Source organism: Electrona antarctica, assembly GCF_951216825.1.
Source record: "Electrona antarctica genome assembly, chromosome: 9".
NCBI lineage: Eukaryota > Metazoa > Chordata > Actinopteri > Myctophiformes > Myctophidae > Electrona > Electrona antarctica.
In genome coordinates this window covers 29,877,620-29,896,017 of record NC_136790.1, presented here as the reverse complement: position 1 = coordinate 29,896,017, position 18,398 = coordinate 29,877,620, and the positions used below count along the sequence as shown (strand labels likewise).

At 40.7% G+C, this 18,398-nt stretch overlaps 1 protein-coding gene across 3 annotated transcripts; it reads right to left on the bottom strand.

Moving 5' to 3' along the window:
- Nucleotides 1-451: 451 nt before the first annotated feature.
- Nucleotides 452-8,915, bottom strand: cidec (cell death inducing DFFA like effector c). 3 transcript variants are annotated; one of them, XM_079509978.1, is made up of 7 exons: nt 8,655-8,915; nt 8,473-8,550; nt 6,207-6,277; nt 5,696-5,870; nt 4,590-4,739; nt 2,930-3,120; nt 452-1,405 (listed from the first exon to the last, which is right to left on the bottom strand). In XM_079509978.1, exons 4-7 carry the CDS (start codon nt 5,846-5,848, stop codon nt 1,168-1,170), a joined length of 732 nt encoding a protein of 243 aa, XP_079366104.1. In that variant the 5' UTR covers nt 5,849-5,870; nt 6,207-6,277; nt 8,473-8,550; nt 8,655-8,915; the 3' UTR covers nt 452-1,167. The 3 variants fall into 3 exon arrangements, with proteins under 3 accessions (XP_079366104.1, XP_079366103.1, XP_079366105.1); XM_079509979.1 differs by lacking the exon at nt 8,473-8,550 and having other exon boundaries at nt 471-989; nt 1,194-1,405; nt 8,655-8,913; XM_079509977.1 differs by lacking the exon at nt 8,473-8,550 and having other exon boundaries at nt 8,655-8,914.
- Between the last annotated feature and the right edge of the window lie 9,483 nt (nt 8,916-18,398).

Sequence of the window (18,398 nt, the reverse complement as noted above, 5' to 3'; positions counted from 1 at the left end):
CTCAAGCAGGACAATGCCTGTCTCAAGTTCATGTCATGTATTTTAAAATTACCCTTTGAAGATTTTCAAACAATTTACAAACTTTCAATAAAATGTCCCCAAAATAGGGATGCCACAGTCTATGTTCTCCTAAAATAGACATTCTATGTTCTGCAAAACAGCAAATAGGTGATAATTTTATTTCTTCATTAACATTTGTGGGGCAAATTTGAAAATAATAATAATGAATGGAGAACATAACAGCAAAAGTATATTCTGAGATCCATGTAACAGAGCAAGTAAATTGACATCAACAGCATCACTTGTGCCAGAAACCCCCCCCCCCCCCCCCCCCCCACACACACACACACACACACACACACACACACACACACACACACACACACACACACACACACACACACACACACACACACACACACACACACACACACACACACACACACACACACACACACACACACACACACACACACACACACACACACACACACACACACACACACACACACACACACACACACACACACACACACACACACACACACACACACACACACACACACACACACCCCCCTACCCATATCTCATATGGCAAGTCTAGTAGTCTACTACACCATAACAGTATTAAAACAGCCCAGAAAAAGGGGCGTGCACAACTCCACAAGGTGCTGAATAAGTCTTTTAAGCACCTGGGTGCTGCAGTGCTAGAGGCCAATACACAAAAGAAAAACAGTCACCACACACACACACACACAACATAATTCTGCAACAGTTTCGTTGAGGCAGTCCAGGATACAGTGGATGCCTTTCCAAGCAACGCTGGTCATTTCACGTTCATTTGAGACCTCAAGAAGGCTGCCCTGGCTTGAAATGCATCCACTACATCCACCACTGCATCCACAATACATCTACTGAAGATTTATGTTGCACGTTTTCCTCAGTATAAAACACAGCCACAGTTCAGTGTCACTGGGAAGCCTTGCCACCTAGTAGAATGCTCTGCAGCCGTTTGATTCTGCTCTCCTGATTAGTCAATGATTTCAACCAACATACATTCTGCCCACTAAGACAGACGTCCCTGGTTGAATCAGAGAGAGTCCGATCGGGGCCAGATCAACTTAAGTCCTATCATGACTAGTCAGATCTGGCCCAGAATAAGCTATATTATTTCAACTGGTGAAGACGTCCACCTAGTAGAATGCTCTGCAGCTGTTTGATTCTGCTCTCCTGCGGTAGTAGAATGCTCTGTAGCTGTTTGATTCTGCTCTCCTGTGGTAGTCCAAGTTTACTCGCTGCCTGCTGCTGCTGCTCCTCCTCCAACAGCTGCTCGATGTAGCCGGAGGAGCCAAGCAGCATGTGGCCTGTGGCCTGCATGGAGAACAGTGCCCACCGCAGAAACTCCCTGCAAACACGTATGGGGCAGAAGGCAAGATGTGTCAAGATATGGTGCAGGTAAAGTAAGCATTCCATTAACTGTAGGAATGTAAATGATTAGTCAATGATCCATGAATCACCACCAGTAAGAATTGTATTGGTCAAATACTGTGTATTAACCGATTCGCTCCGGTTACCATAGGCGGTAACGTGAGGCCAGTGCCAACAGAATGAATGACATAAGCAGAGAAGAAGAAGTGTTATCCGTCCGAATTACCCGGAAGTGATTGTGGTGACAGGGTCGCGGCTGTGTTCGCAAAATCAGCCCTCAGCTATTCCTGTAAGAAATACTGCTTGCAGGGGCGAGGCTTCCCCTCCCCATCTCTTCCCCCTACTGGGCAGGGTTTTTCCTTTTACAGGAGTTGGGCGTGTTATAATCTAGTAGACTCTGGAAAAACATTCCAGCAGCCAGCTCGTAGCATGGTTCGTTAGGCAATAGACTTTCGAAGACGTTTGAATTCTGTTCACGCCATCATTTTTGTGTCCACCGCAAACAACTTCTTTTTGCGGATAAAGTCAAGTTTGCTTTGGTCCGACATGCGTTGCGTCGTGCTTGCGGTTGGGGTTAGGTTTGGGGTAGTAATATTAATGCTCGAGATACAGTACATGTTTATCCACATGCGTTGCGTCGTACTTGCATGGCCCAACCCATTGTATTTCTTACAGATATAGATCTGGGCTGAAAAACGACGACCGCGTGCACCGAGGATTGGGATGTAAACTGAAAAACTAAAATATTAGTTTTAAAGCTGGATTAATGCACTTTAATCAAATCTCGTGTTCTCATGTTTGGCTAAAATGGTTTTAGCTTTACACAAGATATCTGGAGGTTGGCATGGATTGGGTTAACTGACAATGTAGGCTACACTACAGTACATAAGTATGTAATTTCTGAAATTGCTGAGAATATTTTTTAACACAAAACAGATTAAGATTAAGGGGATTACTGGAAAATGTCAGAACCTAATACTGAATCAGCAAGAAACAGTATTGTTGTTACAGTCACACTTAAAACAAAATCCAGCTCAGAATTAAAATTCCCTGCCCTTCTCACGTCAACAGCATTTTGAGGAACTGTGATTTTGCACCCCTAAATCTGTGTCCAATGAGATTTCATACGGCACAATTTGATCATTTTTGTTCAGAAACCCATGTTGATTCTGCTGCACAAGTCCAGCTATTCTAAAACAATGCATCTCCCACGCTTCCCCGTTTTTCCTACTCTATTTCGCACCAGAGAGGGGAGGGAGGGGCAAGGCTACAGTTAGTTACAGTTAGTTGAATCGTCAAAACTCCTGCATTTAGCAACTGGACATTGTGCCTCTGCTTCACGTTCCACAGCCGTCTGCCTTGACTTCTGTGTGCTGACTGCGGCGGGCAGTGTGGGCTAGCCCCTCCCTCCCCTCACTGGTGATAAATCAGATAGGAAAAACGGGGAAGCATCTCCCACATCTACCCAGAGACCACCCCCCACACACACTCTTTCACTCACTTGAGCAAGTTTTTGGCACCACAGCAGTTTAGGTCGTAGGTCATAGAGTATACACCATACAGGGTGGCCTTCATACTCAGGCAGCCGATGAAGTCCTTGGGGTTGTTCTTGTACAGATCAAAAGTCACTTTGGCCAAGTCTTTTCTGTGCTTCGACCTGCGCTCAGTGAGTTGAACTCTGGGGGTACTGATCTGGGAGTGGGAGGATGGAATAAGAGGAGAATATACTGTATGTTCAACAGCTCATTCCAAGTGCGATTATGTTATGGTGGGTTCATTTTTCTCTTCTTCACAATTGTGTGCGAGTGTGAAGATCGACTATTTTTGGTAAACCTTGTCGAGCCATGTGGCCCATAGGGCAGGAGCCCATCTTCTGTTAGTAATCCCATCCCAGCACACACGGTCAGGACCTGGACGGATTAGTGACGTCTCTATTGGGGCCAGATCAAGTCAATTATATATATATATATATATATATATATATATATATAGTCATATTCTGGCCCAGAATATCAGATGATTTCAACCAACATACATTCTGCCCACTAAGACAGACGTCCCTGGTTGAATCAGAGAGAGTCCGATCGGGGCCAGATCAACTTAAGTCCTATCATGACTAGTCAGATCTGGCCCAGAATAAGCTATATTATTTCAACTGGTGAAGACGTCCTGGAAATGACGTAAAGATCATCCCCATATGGGCTGTGATCTGGCCTAGTCCTCAACGTCCTGAACGTCACTGGAGGACGTCATCATGACGTCATTTGGCTTGCTGGGATGCAGCGTTTGACACACGTGTTCGAACCGATCAACTATTGCTGTGCTTGAATGTCTGGTCATCTGCACTGCGTTATTTATTAGCAAATATTGCTTAGCTGAAACTACTGTCAACATGGACTTTTCATGGTTGTGATAACGAGTCAACGTCAGGTCGTAATTCACACAGACAGGATGATGAGCAGCACTTCTCTCCAAAAGTTTAACTATTGTCTGCTTGAAGCGCTCAAGGCGCTGCGGCAATAAACAGCAGACACCAGGAGCACCATGAAGCACAGAGCTCATGCTCTGGGAAGAGCTGGTATGCTCATTACAAGTTATCTGAACCCATGCAAACAGTTATTATAGCTTAATATGTTTACCCAGCTGTCAAATACGCTTTCTCTTTTAGAATATGAGTGAGAGAGAGGTTTACAGTTTTAAGATTTCACAGAAATAGATGAATAGGAGCTAAAGAACACCATGACAAGATTTTTTTTTTAAAGTAGATATTTTTGCGACATTATTTATTGCTCTGGTGTTTTTTTGAGTGGTGTAAACCACTCCCAACAACTGGCTTTGTTAGTTTACGTGTCCACGTGTTTGTTCGTACCAAAAAAATGAGCATGGTTGCTATGGTCACTCAGTTCACTCAGTTCACACGTGTGATTTCATTACGTCAGACATTACGTCAGACCACAGCTGATCAGGCTATATAATATCTTACACCACTCAGTTCACACGGGTGTGATTTTTGTTTTTTTAATCGGAGGATTCCCTTCAAATTAGTTATTTTACATGTTTATTTGCTCATGTCGCGCCAAAAAAGAAAAGGTTTAATGCGTCCTTCCTTGAAAATATTTGTCAGAGGCACAGGCCATTCAGCATCTCTGGAAAAATTTTACCTGAGATGAGGTCCATTTTTCCATCTTCTCCAGGACCATGAGGACAGCATTCTCAGGCAGGCTCCGGAAGAAGTCCTCCGTATCTACCCCTGTCCCATCCTCATCCAGCACCAGAGCACTGACACAGGACACATGCAGGGAGTCCATGACCTGAGCAGGTAGAACAGGAAAGTTAAGAGGAACTAGAGGAAACCTTGCTATTCCTGAACAAGTAGCTATTTTGCCGAGTTACTCTCTGCTTAGTTGGGAATTAAATTAATACAAATCAGAGCAGGCAGATGATTAGGGGGGGATTAGGGGCCGTGTTCACTGAGGCTATTTATTATCATTTGTTAATTATCAAAATGTTTGCCTAAAAATGCTTCAAAAAGCCTGGGTTGAAAACATTTCAGCTCAAGCAAATTAAAAACACCACACGCGTGAACATGCCATCCCAAGATAAATGCTCAGCGCCATGCTGCTTGTGTTCCAAAAAACATGGCGCTCCCATTGTCCCAACAATTCAAATATACGCTGTGCTCAGGAAAAAAACATCTTGGTGGACACAGCCCCTTACATCCTAAAAGCCCTGCTGATTTGAAGCGCATGTTGCTCACCACAGTGCTCACCAGTTTGATTTATCACAAGGTAAAGTGCAGGAAGAACTGTTGTGATTATTGCAGTATATTCTAGACACACACCATATTGTCTCATTGCTCTGTCACCATCCTCTGACTCACTCACCTTTTTATCTAACCATGCCCTTGTCTGTCTGAGTCACAATGCTACATGTCAGGAATTGATGATGAAGCTAACAAATGTAAAAATGGACCCGCAATGAGTTAAATTAACACCTAAGACTTTGTATTGTACTGTCAGCCTAGACTTCAATGTTAAGAAGTCTTCATCTCAGTCATGAGTCATTCATACTAGCACACCTTCTAATCTCCCCCCCCCCCCCCCCCACACAATCAAGGCAAGCCAGAGTTACAGAAGGTATACTTTGTTGCGTGCAAGAGTCGCACAATAACAAATAGCCGATCTATAAGCTTGCAACAATTATGAGCTTGTAGAACTGTATAACCGAATATAATTCACCCTTTACTCCAGTCCATCTCATAGCCTACCTTGTTAATCAGGTCTTGCAGCCCATCTGCCATGATGCCCTTCTTCACACTACGGTCAGCACATGTGACCCGGAAGGGCTTTGAGCGAGGAGTCCGACCAGACAACAGGGTTGTTGGAGTTAGGAGGCTGAGGGACTTCATTGCATAATCCATCTGCTGCCAAAGGGCACTAGATCTGGGATTTGAAAAGTACATCTGTTTAGCAATGGTTTTGTTATGCTGCAGTACTTGAACCTGCCACCAGAGAGAGCTGTAACTTTACTAATAAGCTAAAACATGGAAGAGACTTTTGAGAACATTCACATAAAAATTGATACAAACTAAGGGTCAACATAAACTGGACATGACACAGGTTTAAAACCTTTATCAAGTTCCAACAACATTCAGGAACTACTGGAAGCCTAATATCTTACTTTACTAAAAAACATTCTTAGTGATTTGTGTCATGATAGCAATGTGAATATCTTAATAAACAAACACATTTTACAATGACAGAATCCTGAAACCATACCAGAGGTTGTTCTCCCGATGTTACGATACGGTCTTCTCTGAAACACAGTTCCCAATTTGGTATTGATCACGCTATGGAAAGATCACAGTGACAGTGTATCCTTGTTAATCCTTGTTGACTCCTTAATGTTGGCTCTATTTATCTCCCTGTGCCTTGCGCCACATGCCATGTTATTTCACCTTTGTGCAGAGTATTCTGTCAGCTGCATGTGGTCATCTTCATTGAGCAATTATCTGTGCCCTCCCATAGTCCCTCCCCTGTGAAAGCTCTGAATTCACCCCATGGTGGAAGCAAAAGGTATATGATAAAATGAGACATAACTTGTGATAAAAATATTTATAGTTTTTTCACTCGCTGAAGAATACATCAAGTTTGGTATTTCTCAGGTTTGTACAAAGCTACAAAATATTGATTTCTCAGGTAGATTAGGTAGGCATGTGATAGAGAGAAAATGTGTGTGTTGTGTTTAAACAACGCATTCCAAATTCCAAATATATCCCTGGGTTAGGTCATTATTCTCATACAGAGAGTCATATAGGAAGGTTTGTCTTCGTTTCACATGGACCTGTCCTGGACCACCATTTTACATTAAACCGCACTCTGAAATGAAATGAAATGAAATCTATATTTACCCAGGGTATCTGGGCTAAGCTCAAGAACTTGTTTCCAGCCAGGCCCTGCTCATAGAACACATTTCATCGTAGTGGTTGATGCCTTGTTCAAGGGCATTTCAGCGGTGGTAATTTTAACGTGTCGGACGGCTGATTCGAACTGGGAACCTTCCGGTATCTAGACCGCGCCGCTATCCGTTCGGCCACCGCTGCCCCATTTCACAGCTCTAACTAGGCTAGTTCATTGGAGCTTTAGTCTAGTACTACTAGCCTATACAATCACTATATAAACATAAGCAATCAATATTGTTAAAACAAGTTAAATTAGAAAAGATACAGCAATTAAAAGTTTTACATGTCCGTTTTAACAGAAAATGCTGTGTAAACTAAAGGTATCCATTTCAGAAGGAAACCACAAGGTGGCAGTCCTAGCTAGATATTTTTAACGACAAGTAGCACTGCTTATACCAATGTCTTATCTCCCTCACTTATACCCAATACAAAGAATAATATTGTGTATTGGCATCACTGTACACCATTTACTGTAGGTGGATAGCATACCATGCACCTACTTGACCATTTCTCTTATAGGCTATTAGTCATATACAGCATTGTGAGGTCAATTATAAAGAAGCTAGAAACTATGGTGGTTACAGTGTAGGGCTGTAGGCTACACTACCGTATGCCGTTATAGGATAGGTAAATAAATATTAATTGTAAATTGAAATATGAGTGCACAATTGCACATCTACAGTGTACACAGAAAAAGTAGAACCATTATCCATAATCCAATTACTACAAATAAAGTGTGTAAAATCCTAATCACTTTAAAGGCCTAGTATTTTTTTTCCTACAAATAAAGCACAACACACCATGTTTTTTCCTTTTTTTGGCTATATAGAAGTGTATATTTGTACGTCTCTAAATGTTATGATGAATTGAAAATGGTGGACCCTCTTGTAAACAAGTGTAATACTTTATGGTGTCGTGACTGTCGTCCACTCACAGTTGAGTTTTTGTATCGAGTTGTACTTGAAATGTGCTGTAATTGTGCAAACTGTTAATAAACTCCAATCAATACTAATCATAAAGACCCAGGTATTTACCCTGAACTATATGTGTCATCTATGAATAATGATGAATTTCTATGAACTCAGATTATGGTTCATATGTGCATGGCTTGATACTATTAGTCTAGCAGCGACAAATGTGACTGTGAGCCATACGATACGAGTCTAGACCACAACTGTGAGCCAGTTATATCAGGCTCAAGTAGAACTAAAGTAAGCTTCTGGTACTCTGGTCTGTAGTGTAGACAATTATCATTAGTATAAATCATTGAGTGAAGTGGAAATGGTACAAACTCTGTCACACTGATTTTGTTGCACTGTCTACGACCTGGAATTAAAGCTTTACTGCATTGAAGCAGAGCATCAGTTTGGCTGGGTTTGCTTCTAGGAGAACATGCAGCAACATTAATAAAAGCTGGTCTAAAAGTGTGCTGAAATTTTAAAAATGGGAAGAAAATATTCCACGTTTTCTGCCTATATAGGTAGCCGCATTTATCAAATGCAAAACGCGGTCAAATTATCTCTCCTCGGTCATGAAAGGCTTAATCCGGGCATCAAACTAATAGGCTATAGGCCTATACTCACGTTGGTTTTGTTGTCTAGCTTGTCCTCACTCCTTCCAAGTAACAGATTACGGCTGCGTCCACCGCTCAGTTACGCAAACTTGAAAAAAAAAAGCTGTTTTGCTGTTTCTTTTCTTTTTTTTCTCTCTCCTTATTAGGCCTATATAGCATTTGCCTTACATTTTATAACAGACTAGTACTCACGTTTGTTTTGTTGTCTAGCTTGTCCTCACTCCTTCCAAGTAACAGATTACGGCTGCGTCCACCGCTCAGTTACGCAAACTTGAAAAGAAAAGCTGTTTTGCTGTTTCTTTTCTTTTTTTCTCTCTCCTTATTAGGCCTATATAGCATTTGCCTTACATTTTATAACAGACTAGTCACTAGCTGGAAGGACTAGGTCAGGGTCAGGTGACTTTCCATATTAGCCTATGACAAGAGGAAGAGCAAGCCGGACAATCAAAGAGAAACAAAACAGGTTTGTTGTGTCAGTCCATCTGCATGGTAAAAAGCAGCACACTATGACTATAGAGAAATTTAAAGAGAATATGCGCATGCTTAAAGTGAATGGCACATCGAGTGGCAAAGCAACATGCAAAGTGAGTTTAACATTGTCTAACGTTGTTTAATGCAATCAGATAGGACTTTTCTGTTTGGATGCATGGGTTGTCAAGGCCAGACGCAGGCCTATGTCTCTGTCTGAGGTTCTGAGCAGGACAGCTGCAACACCTCGCCAATACAGCTAGATAACACTGTTGCACAGCGTCACACACACACACACACACACACACACACACACACACACACACACACACACACACACACATACACAGAGGCCACCGCTGCACTTCACGCAGGTGACAGGTGTGATTTTTAAATGGGCTCTGGGGACCCCTGGGGCCCAGGGAGGGGGTTCCAGTCAGACCATATTACTAGGAATATATATATATATATATATATATATATATATATATATATATATATATATATATATATATATATACTAGGAATTCAGTTCAATTTATGGAGTTTAAACGACACTTTTAAAGAGAGAAGACCAATAGTTAGGGCTAGTTAGTGAAATGTGTGGCCAGCTATGCAAAATAAATGCATAGCTGTCTAGTGTCTATACTATGACCTCTCAAATTGTTCCAACCCAACTCCCTTGGGAAACTTTGTGACAGCTGTTGAAAGAAGTTATGGGGTATACAATTAACAACCTATAGCCTAGATGCAGGCAAAATGTACAGTACAACATTTCTTTCTGCTTTAAGTAGCATGTGACAGGTCAAACTAGGGGTTTTTCATGATTCTGAATCCATTGCATTGCAAGCATTTGTTTTGCACGAAAAACACCCCTTAAATACGGCCATAGCCACTATTCCAAATGTGATGACTGACATTTATGATGACGGCTACTTTAACAATGAAATGTTGTACATCTTGCCTATAGGTTTTTAATGGTACCCCAACTTTCAGCTTCTGTTACAAAGTTTCCCATGAAGGGAGTTGGGTTGGAACAAATTGTGATAGTAAACACCTTCATGAACACATTACATTTGTGAAGAAAGCTATTGGTAAGCATTTATTTTGTAGATTGTTCTCCCTAAGTCACACATGTATAGCTAATTAGCCCTAACTACAACCAAGCATCTGATAACATCTCCCTACTAATCTGATCACTGACTCTCTCCCTAATCACATGATTTCAATCTCACGGTCACCAGATAACATCTAGATTCTATACCATCTGATAACTCTTTCCCTAGTAGTCCATGGGCCCAGACCAGAATTTTCAGGGACATTCAAGGTGGCAAATGCTATCAAGTTTTTTTTTTAAATATATTTTTCCCTAGATAATATTTCAACATGATAGCAGTTCCCAAGTGGTAGCTTAGTTGCAGTTATCAGCCTTCAAAGACACCAACTATAGATTCACAGAATGAAAAATCGCCTAACTGTTTTTGAATAAAACATGTCACACAGAGGGAAAAATGAAGAATTATCTGTCTTTCACTCACTTTAATCAATGAACATAATCATAATCATCACTGTCATATCAATATCAATTCTTCAGTATTCATCTTCATCATCATCACATAATCAATCACTTTTCACTTCATCTTCCTCCTCTTCCTTCTGATTGCTGCAGGTTTGTAGCTTGCACATTTTTGTGCACTTTAATTTGTTGGCAAGGCAGGATCAATCTGAAAGCTTGCAGGTCCGTACACACTTGCAGGCCATAAGTTCTAGCACGGCCATTTGTGCTGGTGGCCCCCGCATCCAGTCTAAAATCAGCATACCTATAAGAATAAGAGATGTCATCCATATCAGTTAGGAGCCCAAATGAGATTGCTGGGCATGGGGGGTCAGATCAACATATGGAATAAATTCTGTACTGGCCATATATGGAGCGTGTCTTGAGTGTACAGGGTTTCATTAGGTCAGATCAACAGATGGAATGTCAGAACGGGTCAGCTCCATATATGGAGATCTAAGGGTCGCAGCGGGGGCAGTGTCTTGAGTCTACAGGGTTTGATGAGGTCTGGCCATATATGGAGCGTGTCTTGAGTGTACAGGGTTTGATGAGGTCAGATCAACATATGGAATGTCAGAACAGGTCAGCTCCATATGTGGAGATCTAATGGTGGCAGCGGGGGAAATGTCTTGAGTGTACAGGGTTTGATGAGGGCTCCAGACTATGGGGGTCCCTACGTCCCGGTGACTATAAAATATCTATTTGGGACATAAATTGATCTTAGCCGGGACGGTTTCGGGACTAGAGGAGTTTTAGCACTGAAAATGTACATATCGTGCACAACTACGGGCAGCATAAGACTAGCAGCGCTGCATAAATGTTGCAGTGGCACCGGCAACACTTCAGCCACAACCCGCAAAACAGGCGCAGCAGTCTGTAGTACCCTCATGTAGCAGTCAGAAAAATGCTGCGTTATTTGAACAGGAGAATTTAAATAAATAAACTAAAACAAGGGAGTACTGTACTGTACTGTACTGTACTGTACTGTACTGTACTGTACTGTACTGTACTGTACTGTACTGTACTGTACTGTACTGTACTGTACTGTACTGTACAAGCCCTCCCCCTGGCCTGTGTGTGTCTGTGTGTTAGGCTGTGAAACAGTGACACTTGGTGGTGAACAAACGCTATTATCGTGCTCGGACACAGCCACACACATAGCTGTCTATAGGAGTGGTTGCACCACTCAAAAACTTTCATATGATAACAGCCAAAACGCTACAATATGTAAGGAAACTGTCGCAAATTAATACTACATGAAACAGTGGCTCTCAACAGCCTGTGGACGGTGGATCATGGAACAATGTGCTGGATGCATCCTGCTATTGGTAAGATAATTAAGATCCATAAAAAGATATCACACACCTGACACCGGAGGTGTTACCCTAACACCCCACACTGACAACTTTGACCCGCAAGTGAGAACATCACAGTGGGCAAGTTGAGGCTGTGCATTGATCAGCCATGTGTCTGAGCCTGAGGTTCTGAAGCACATCAGTGAAAAACTAAGTTTTCAGTGCCACACAAGCAGACCGAAAGCTTTTACCTACTAATTACCTAAATATTCTGTATTGTGATTGTGCTTTTACTCAAATATTAACTTAGAACACATGGATATATTTATTTTTATTCAGATTTTCATTACTTATTACATATTCAGAAATGCAACTGGCAACCCCTCCAAAAAATGTGGTTACCACTCTGGGGCTGATCTAAAGATTCTAAGAAGGCATTTACTTCAAGGATGAATGCATTTATCAAGGGTTATTAATTATGATACCTTGATACCTATTATGATTCCTTGCCACTTTCAAAAGCAATGCTGGAAGTCTTTAAATAACCGTTATATGTTCTGCCCTCACATTAGTGTGAATGGTTAGAATGACATCAACATTAAAAATAAAAATAAATCGGGACTGTATACATTCACTTTGGGACGGTTCAAATTGTCTTTTGGGACGGTTCGGGGATGTTGGTGAAAAACTTTAGTCTGGAGCCCTGCCAGTTAGGGACGGGCCTTAATTTTCGGGCCTGTTGAGAACTCTAGTTTTCGCCGGCTGCTGGGCGTGGCTGCACTAATACCTTTGCGGCTGACTCTGCTGCTGACTCTGACTCTGCACATGAAGCGTTCTGGTTGGGAAATAGGACTGTTTTCATTTGTGCTTCTACAGCCCTATTCTTGTGCTTTGCTTCTAGTATATGCCTTGTTGTGGTAGGGCCATATACTGTATATGTGCCTAGACTTACATGTTTATATACACATATAACATACTTTTATATGTCATAGCATGTGTGTGTGTAATTATAAGTGTTAATCAAACTTAATTGTAACATATACCATCTACAGTAAACTGCACAAACTCCTACTCTGAATATAATGGGAATTAATGGGGAAACAATGATTGTCCCAAAAAAGTATTAAAGCTACTCTTTTGAAAATGCTATCATGTCTCAAAGTACTTATATGGACCCAACAAACAAAATGGTAGCAAAGAGATTTTGCCACCAAAAATGTCCCTCACTTCTGGTCTGGCCCATGTAGTGGTGGCCCAAAAAAACGACAAAACATTTGCTTGATTGCTGTTTGGTGTGAATGAGGCCGAATGCTCACCTGGTTGCATGATTCCAATCACCTTTGATAGCTACATATTACTCCTGTTTCTCCTCCCCTCTTTCCAATCAGTGTATTAATTATACCTTCCACAGAATTAATTTGTAGCCTACCGGTATACCACAGTCCACAGCCAACTTGACCAATGTAGAATGTACTCATTTTCATGGAAATCCAATGTGCATGTTGCTTTGTTGGCCAACTCCACATTTCACGCTGGCTGCAGGGAGCAGAGATGACTCATGCCATCTCATTTTATATCATGTAATAACACCATTAAGCAAATGTATTATTTATTTGAATAAAGCACTGTTTTGAGTCTTAAAATAGCTTTGTATTGTTTAAATCATTCAATCAGATATTTTTTCAGTTTTATCAGTATTTCCGAAATAGGAGATCTGTGGTATTGCATTGTTCTTGTCTTAGGTCAATTTCCTCCCCATTCTTTTGTCCCGTTATCAGAGATGCCTTGTTGTGTGTGATGCACATTGACTAGACTTGGGCCCATTCATTTGTGCTTTATTGGCCACTGATGCTTGTAATTAATAAGCGTGGCTGATATCAGTGTACTGTAGAATGAAAGAAATCACACTCTAAAGAAGGAAACGGATTGTATTATTATATTTAATAAATTAATAAATAACATGTGAATTCTATGAAAAATAAACATAAACACAATAAATAGAATTTGATAGTTTCATATTTAGCATTTTGTTCAGTGATATGAACAAAAGCAATCTGTGGAGTGCTTTATAGAATGAGGTATGAAATTATGTAATTGAAAGAACAAAACAGAGCTGAAGTCTAATGACAGGAAGGATACACTTATATGTATTTTTTGTCATTTCTGAACTCTTGTGGCGTTATTTTCTAAACGGCTATCAATGCCACAACGTGAAAGGTTTACCCCAAAGTGAATCGCCTGGGATCCCGACCTCCAAGACCCTAGTTATTATTTCCTCTTGCCGATGCGTGCCATCAGTTCTGCATTGGCTGCTGCCTTGGACCTTATGTCCTGGTTCTTGGCCAGGTCTATGAGAACACTGAGGATGCTGGTGGGAACGTCAAGGGACAGGGCAAAGCGTGAGCCCTGCTGAGCTCTCTTTGGGACCTGGGAGGATGGGAAGCGTGGGGCTCGCACTTGACGAAGAAGAGGGTGATATTCTGGAGGGAACAAGGAGCTCAAGATACCACTCCGATTTAGAACGTCAGCAGCCAATATGTCTCTCTGGGTGTCTTTGACAGAGCTGCCCCTCTGGCCCTCGATAGACCAAGGCAGGAGTAGAGCCAGACACAAACATACACACATGCCTCTCATGGTCCGATGTCTGTCTGCAAGGTGTGGACAATTGAGGAGACACATTAGTCATTGGCTCAAAGAGGAGAGTTCAAACATACACAAAATGCATTATGCTTCATACAACCTGAGAGCCCACGCAAAACTGCCCAAAATCACTTTCACCTAGAAAATCCATTCACATTTTTTATAATTCAGCTGACTGTGGAGACACATGCTGGAACTTTTTACTTTGAAATGTTTTATAGTTTCTGAGTTATTTAATTTAAACGCCAAATGCATTCTCAATGGCGAAAACACCACGTGTAAAAAAGAAAAAAAGTATTTTGATTTTTCTGATTGTTTTAAAAAAATAATATATATATATATATTTTTTTCCAAAGACGTCCACAGACGTCTTGGGCTATGCACGTGCGGTCCACAGACGTTTTGGGTACAAAATGTGTTAACATGCACATTAGAATCACTTTCCTTGGGAATATCATTAATATTACATTTCAGTTAGTGATATGTATTATGCAGGATTTTCTTTTAATACAATTGGTAGTTTTAATATATGTCAGTTAGTTAGATCATGCTGCTACTATATCACCACAATTTCAAGAAAGTATCAATAAACTGTCTAACAGATTAATCATTTAGTTTCAAATGGTGATCCTGACAATATTTGCTTCCATTTAGGAATCTCTAACACGTGATTGTCAGTTATTTTTCTAGGTGCATGCACCATCTGATAAAGATTTAAGAGACATAATCAATTCTAATTGAACTTACTGTAAGTCACCAGTATGGATTGATGGTAATTGGTAACTTGACCAAAAGGCTGCTCTTTGTGTTGTGAAGCAAGGCTGGACAAGGCTTTGTCTTTGGTGATGCTGTCCTCTGATCTTCTCTGTCCTCCAGCTTTGGTCTCCTGCTATGTGTTGAGTGACTACTGTATCAAACAGCCTGATGCTCAACTGGACTTCTCTCTGTTTGTGGACCAAGACTCCCACATCCTCCTTCACGTCACACTTTCCCTCCACTCCTCCTTTTACATCTCTACAGGCCTTATTGCCTCTACCCCCACCCACAGCCATTTCATCTAATTTCCTCTCCATTCATGCTATCTGTTTCTTTGTCTAAAAATAACGTGATGTTAATTACAACATTTAACCTATTCTGATTGTAGTGATTTTAAGATGACAATCTCTAAGGCCTTTAGAAGTCTCCATCTAAAGTTTAGATGCGATGCGACTTCTAAACCTTTGGGGTGGTGGGTGAGGATCCATCGAGTCGCAGGTGCGAAGAACATATGCCAACACACAGCGATGCATTAAACATACGTTTATTACACACACAGAGAAATGTATACAGTAGGATAGTGGATCTATGACGTCCCTAGTAGATTATGGAAACCATGATAAGAACAGAATGAGCAGGAACACGCTTGCATCTCATATCATATTGTACATACAGTCAGTCCCTCTGATGCAGTAGTAGACAATCATCATGTCATGGTTATCAATATGCTTATGCAGATAAATATGTTGTCAGGCAGGTGAGGCCGTTTCATAACACTGATGTCCTTCACAGCCCTGCCAACATGCCTTTAGATTTAGCAAATCAGAAGATGAATATGTGTTTTGTGTGATCACAGAGATATTTTCAGATATTTTATTCCCCAGATATGAGTCAACCACTAATAGCCTGGCACATAGATAAAGGATGGCATAAGACATCATGGTTACCAATAGACATTTTTAAAGCACAGCTCAAGACCTACGTCTACACTCTTGCTTTTAGTTGAGCTTTTGAAATCCTTGTTGCTATTCATGTCCTCACTGTATTGCATTACTACTATTATTTTAATGTTGATGTTATTTTTATGTTATTTTATGCCTTGTCATGTCATGAAAGATGCTATACAAATAACATATTATTATTATTATTATTAATTATAATACTATGTATTAGGTATGATAAGCAATATGAGGCATGCAGAGACAAAGATGCACTTTATTGTAAAATGTGACAAATATAAGGACCTGCTACTTTAAGTAATTTGAAAATAATGATTAGGAGCTGTACTTCAATAATTTTGATGGTGCTTAATAGATTGTTTGTTTCATAATTCATACACATTACAATGGTATAAGTTGAATCATTTATTATTGTCGTGTTTGTAGTCTTACTGCTTTGATAATATATATTTTTTTTTAATAAACATAAACAAATGAAGAATTATGTCTGTGAATATCAATTTCAATTTCTGAAGCTTATGTTAGGATTTGAGCAGGAGCACGAGAGGACAAGGAGGAAGGGGCTGTCAACCCCAGGAGGAAGAAAGAGCAAGACAAATGTTTCCTCATTTCCTGAGTCATTTCTACTCTGGCCCATCAAGTCATGGTGCTCATCTAACTAATGATAACCACTGTTTTAACATGACTTAAACAGCCTAAACCTGAGTACTGGGCCCTCGGGGGCCCTTGAGGATGAGAAGCCATCTCAGCAGTGACCTCCGAATAACCATTTGACTGGGTTCACATGAACGTCATGCAGCCTTTTTACATCAGCACCCTGCATGAGTGAGAGATGGTGTAATGTGCAGAAAATACACAATTGACCATATTAACCCTGTCTCTCCCTGGCATTCCCTATATACAAAAAAAACAATTAAAAAAATCTAATGGTTTAAAGAATGTATGGAAATAGGGAACAGAAGATCTACGGTAGGAATAGGGATTAAGATAGGAATCGGCAGAAACTACTAGACCACAGAAGGTAATTCATGCCCAATGTAATTGAGCAACTATTGTAACTAGTGGTGCCCCAAGAGGTAGCATTGGTAGGATGATAGGTTGAGTTGAATTGCGTTGTCCTGAGCCCCAACAGCACTTTCACTGCCACGAATACAGAATGACGACATTGTAAGAATGTGTGATGATCTCACACATCATAATTATGATTCAAACTGGGTAGCCTATATCCTGTTTTGTGCCCAGGGTTAATATACTGTATTTACTCATACATAAGATGTGTCAAACAAAATGACCTGAGAGAACAATAATCTTAGGTCTCTTCTGGTGCTTGGATTAGAGAGAATGTATCTCTTATAATTATTACATATATTATTCTATCTAGTATACAGTTTGTTACAATTCTTAAAACAATTTTTAAAAATGCTGCACGTGGAACATGATTTGTATGTATTGTGCAGTTTTTAATTGCAAGTCACAGATTTAGCTACCAATCATTTTAAAGTATAAAGAAAGCAAGCTCAGTGTGAACACAATTAGTACAATGTGAAGTGCAGATGTGAATAATCCTGGCATTTCACTTGAAATGTAACAGTCACGTGAAAGGTAACGGGGAAATCATACCGAGAACTAGAAAAAGTGCCCTTCTGGGCACAGGTCTCCACCAGGAGGATATGACTGTGTTTGGCAAAATGTTTAGGAGTAATATAAACATGTTTTTTTGTTTGTTTGTTTTTTGCAACAATTGTCTTCATTTTGTTGAGGAAATGCAGAGCCAGATCACTCATAGCATCTCTGAGGATAGAATTCTGGATGAGCAGGACATGTGCAGCATTTTGAACGAAACGGGCCACTCCTGAAAACTTTGGAAGGCAATGTTAGCCAATCAGTGTAGAATCTGAGAAATCCAACAGACTCGTCTTGATCACATGACTACAGAGATCATGTGTACCGATTTGCGTGAGATTTGGATAAAATCTGTGCGACTAACATAAGCAATGTGTTTAGCAGAAATCGGCCTCATGGTGGCGCTATAACCGGCAGATGTGGAGGGATGCAGGGAAAATGTTTTTCCATGGCCTCTAGGGAGTGCGCATACATAAGTTGTATACAGATTGATGCAGTTATAGCTAAAAACAGGAATTGGCCTGTTATAGCGCCACCATAAGGCTGATTTGGAAAAGAATGAGTGGCATGTCGTCCTCGGCCTAGTGGAAATGTGCGTGTATAATTTCACGGAAATTGCACACTGTTTGTGATTTGTGGC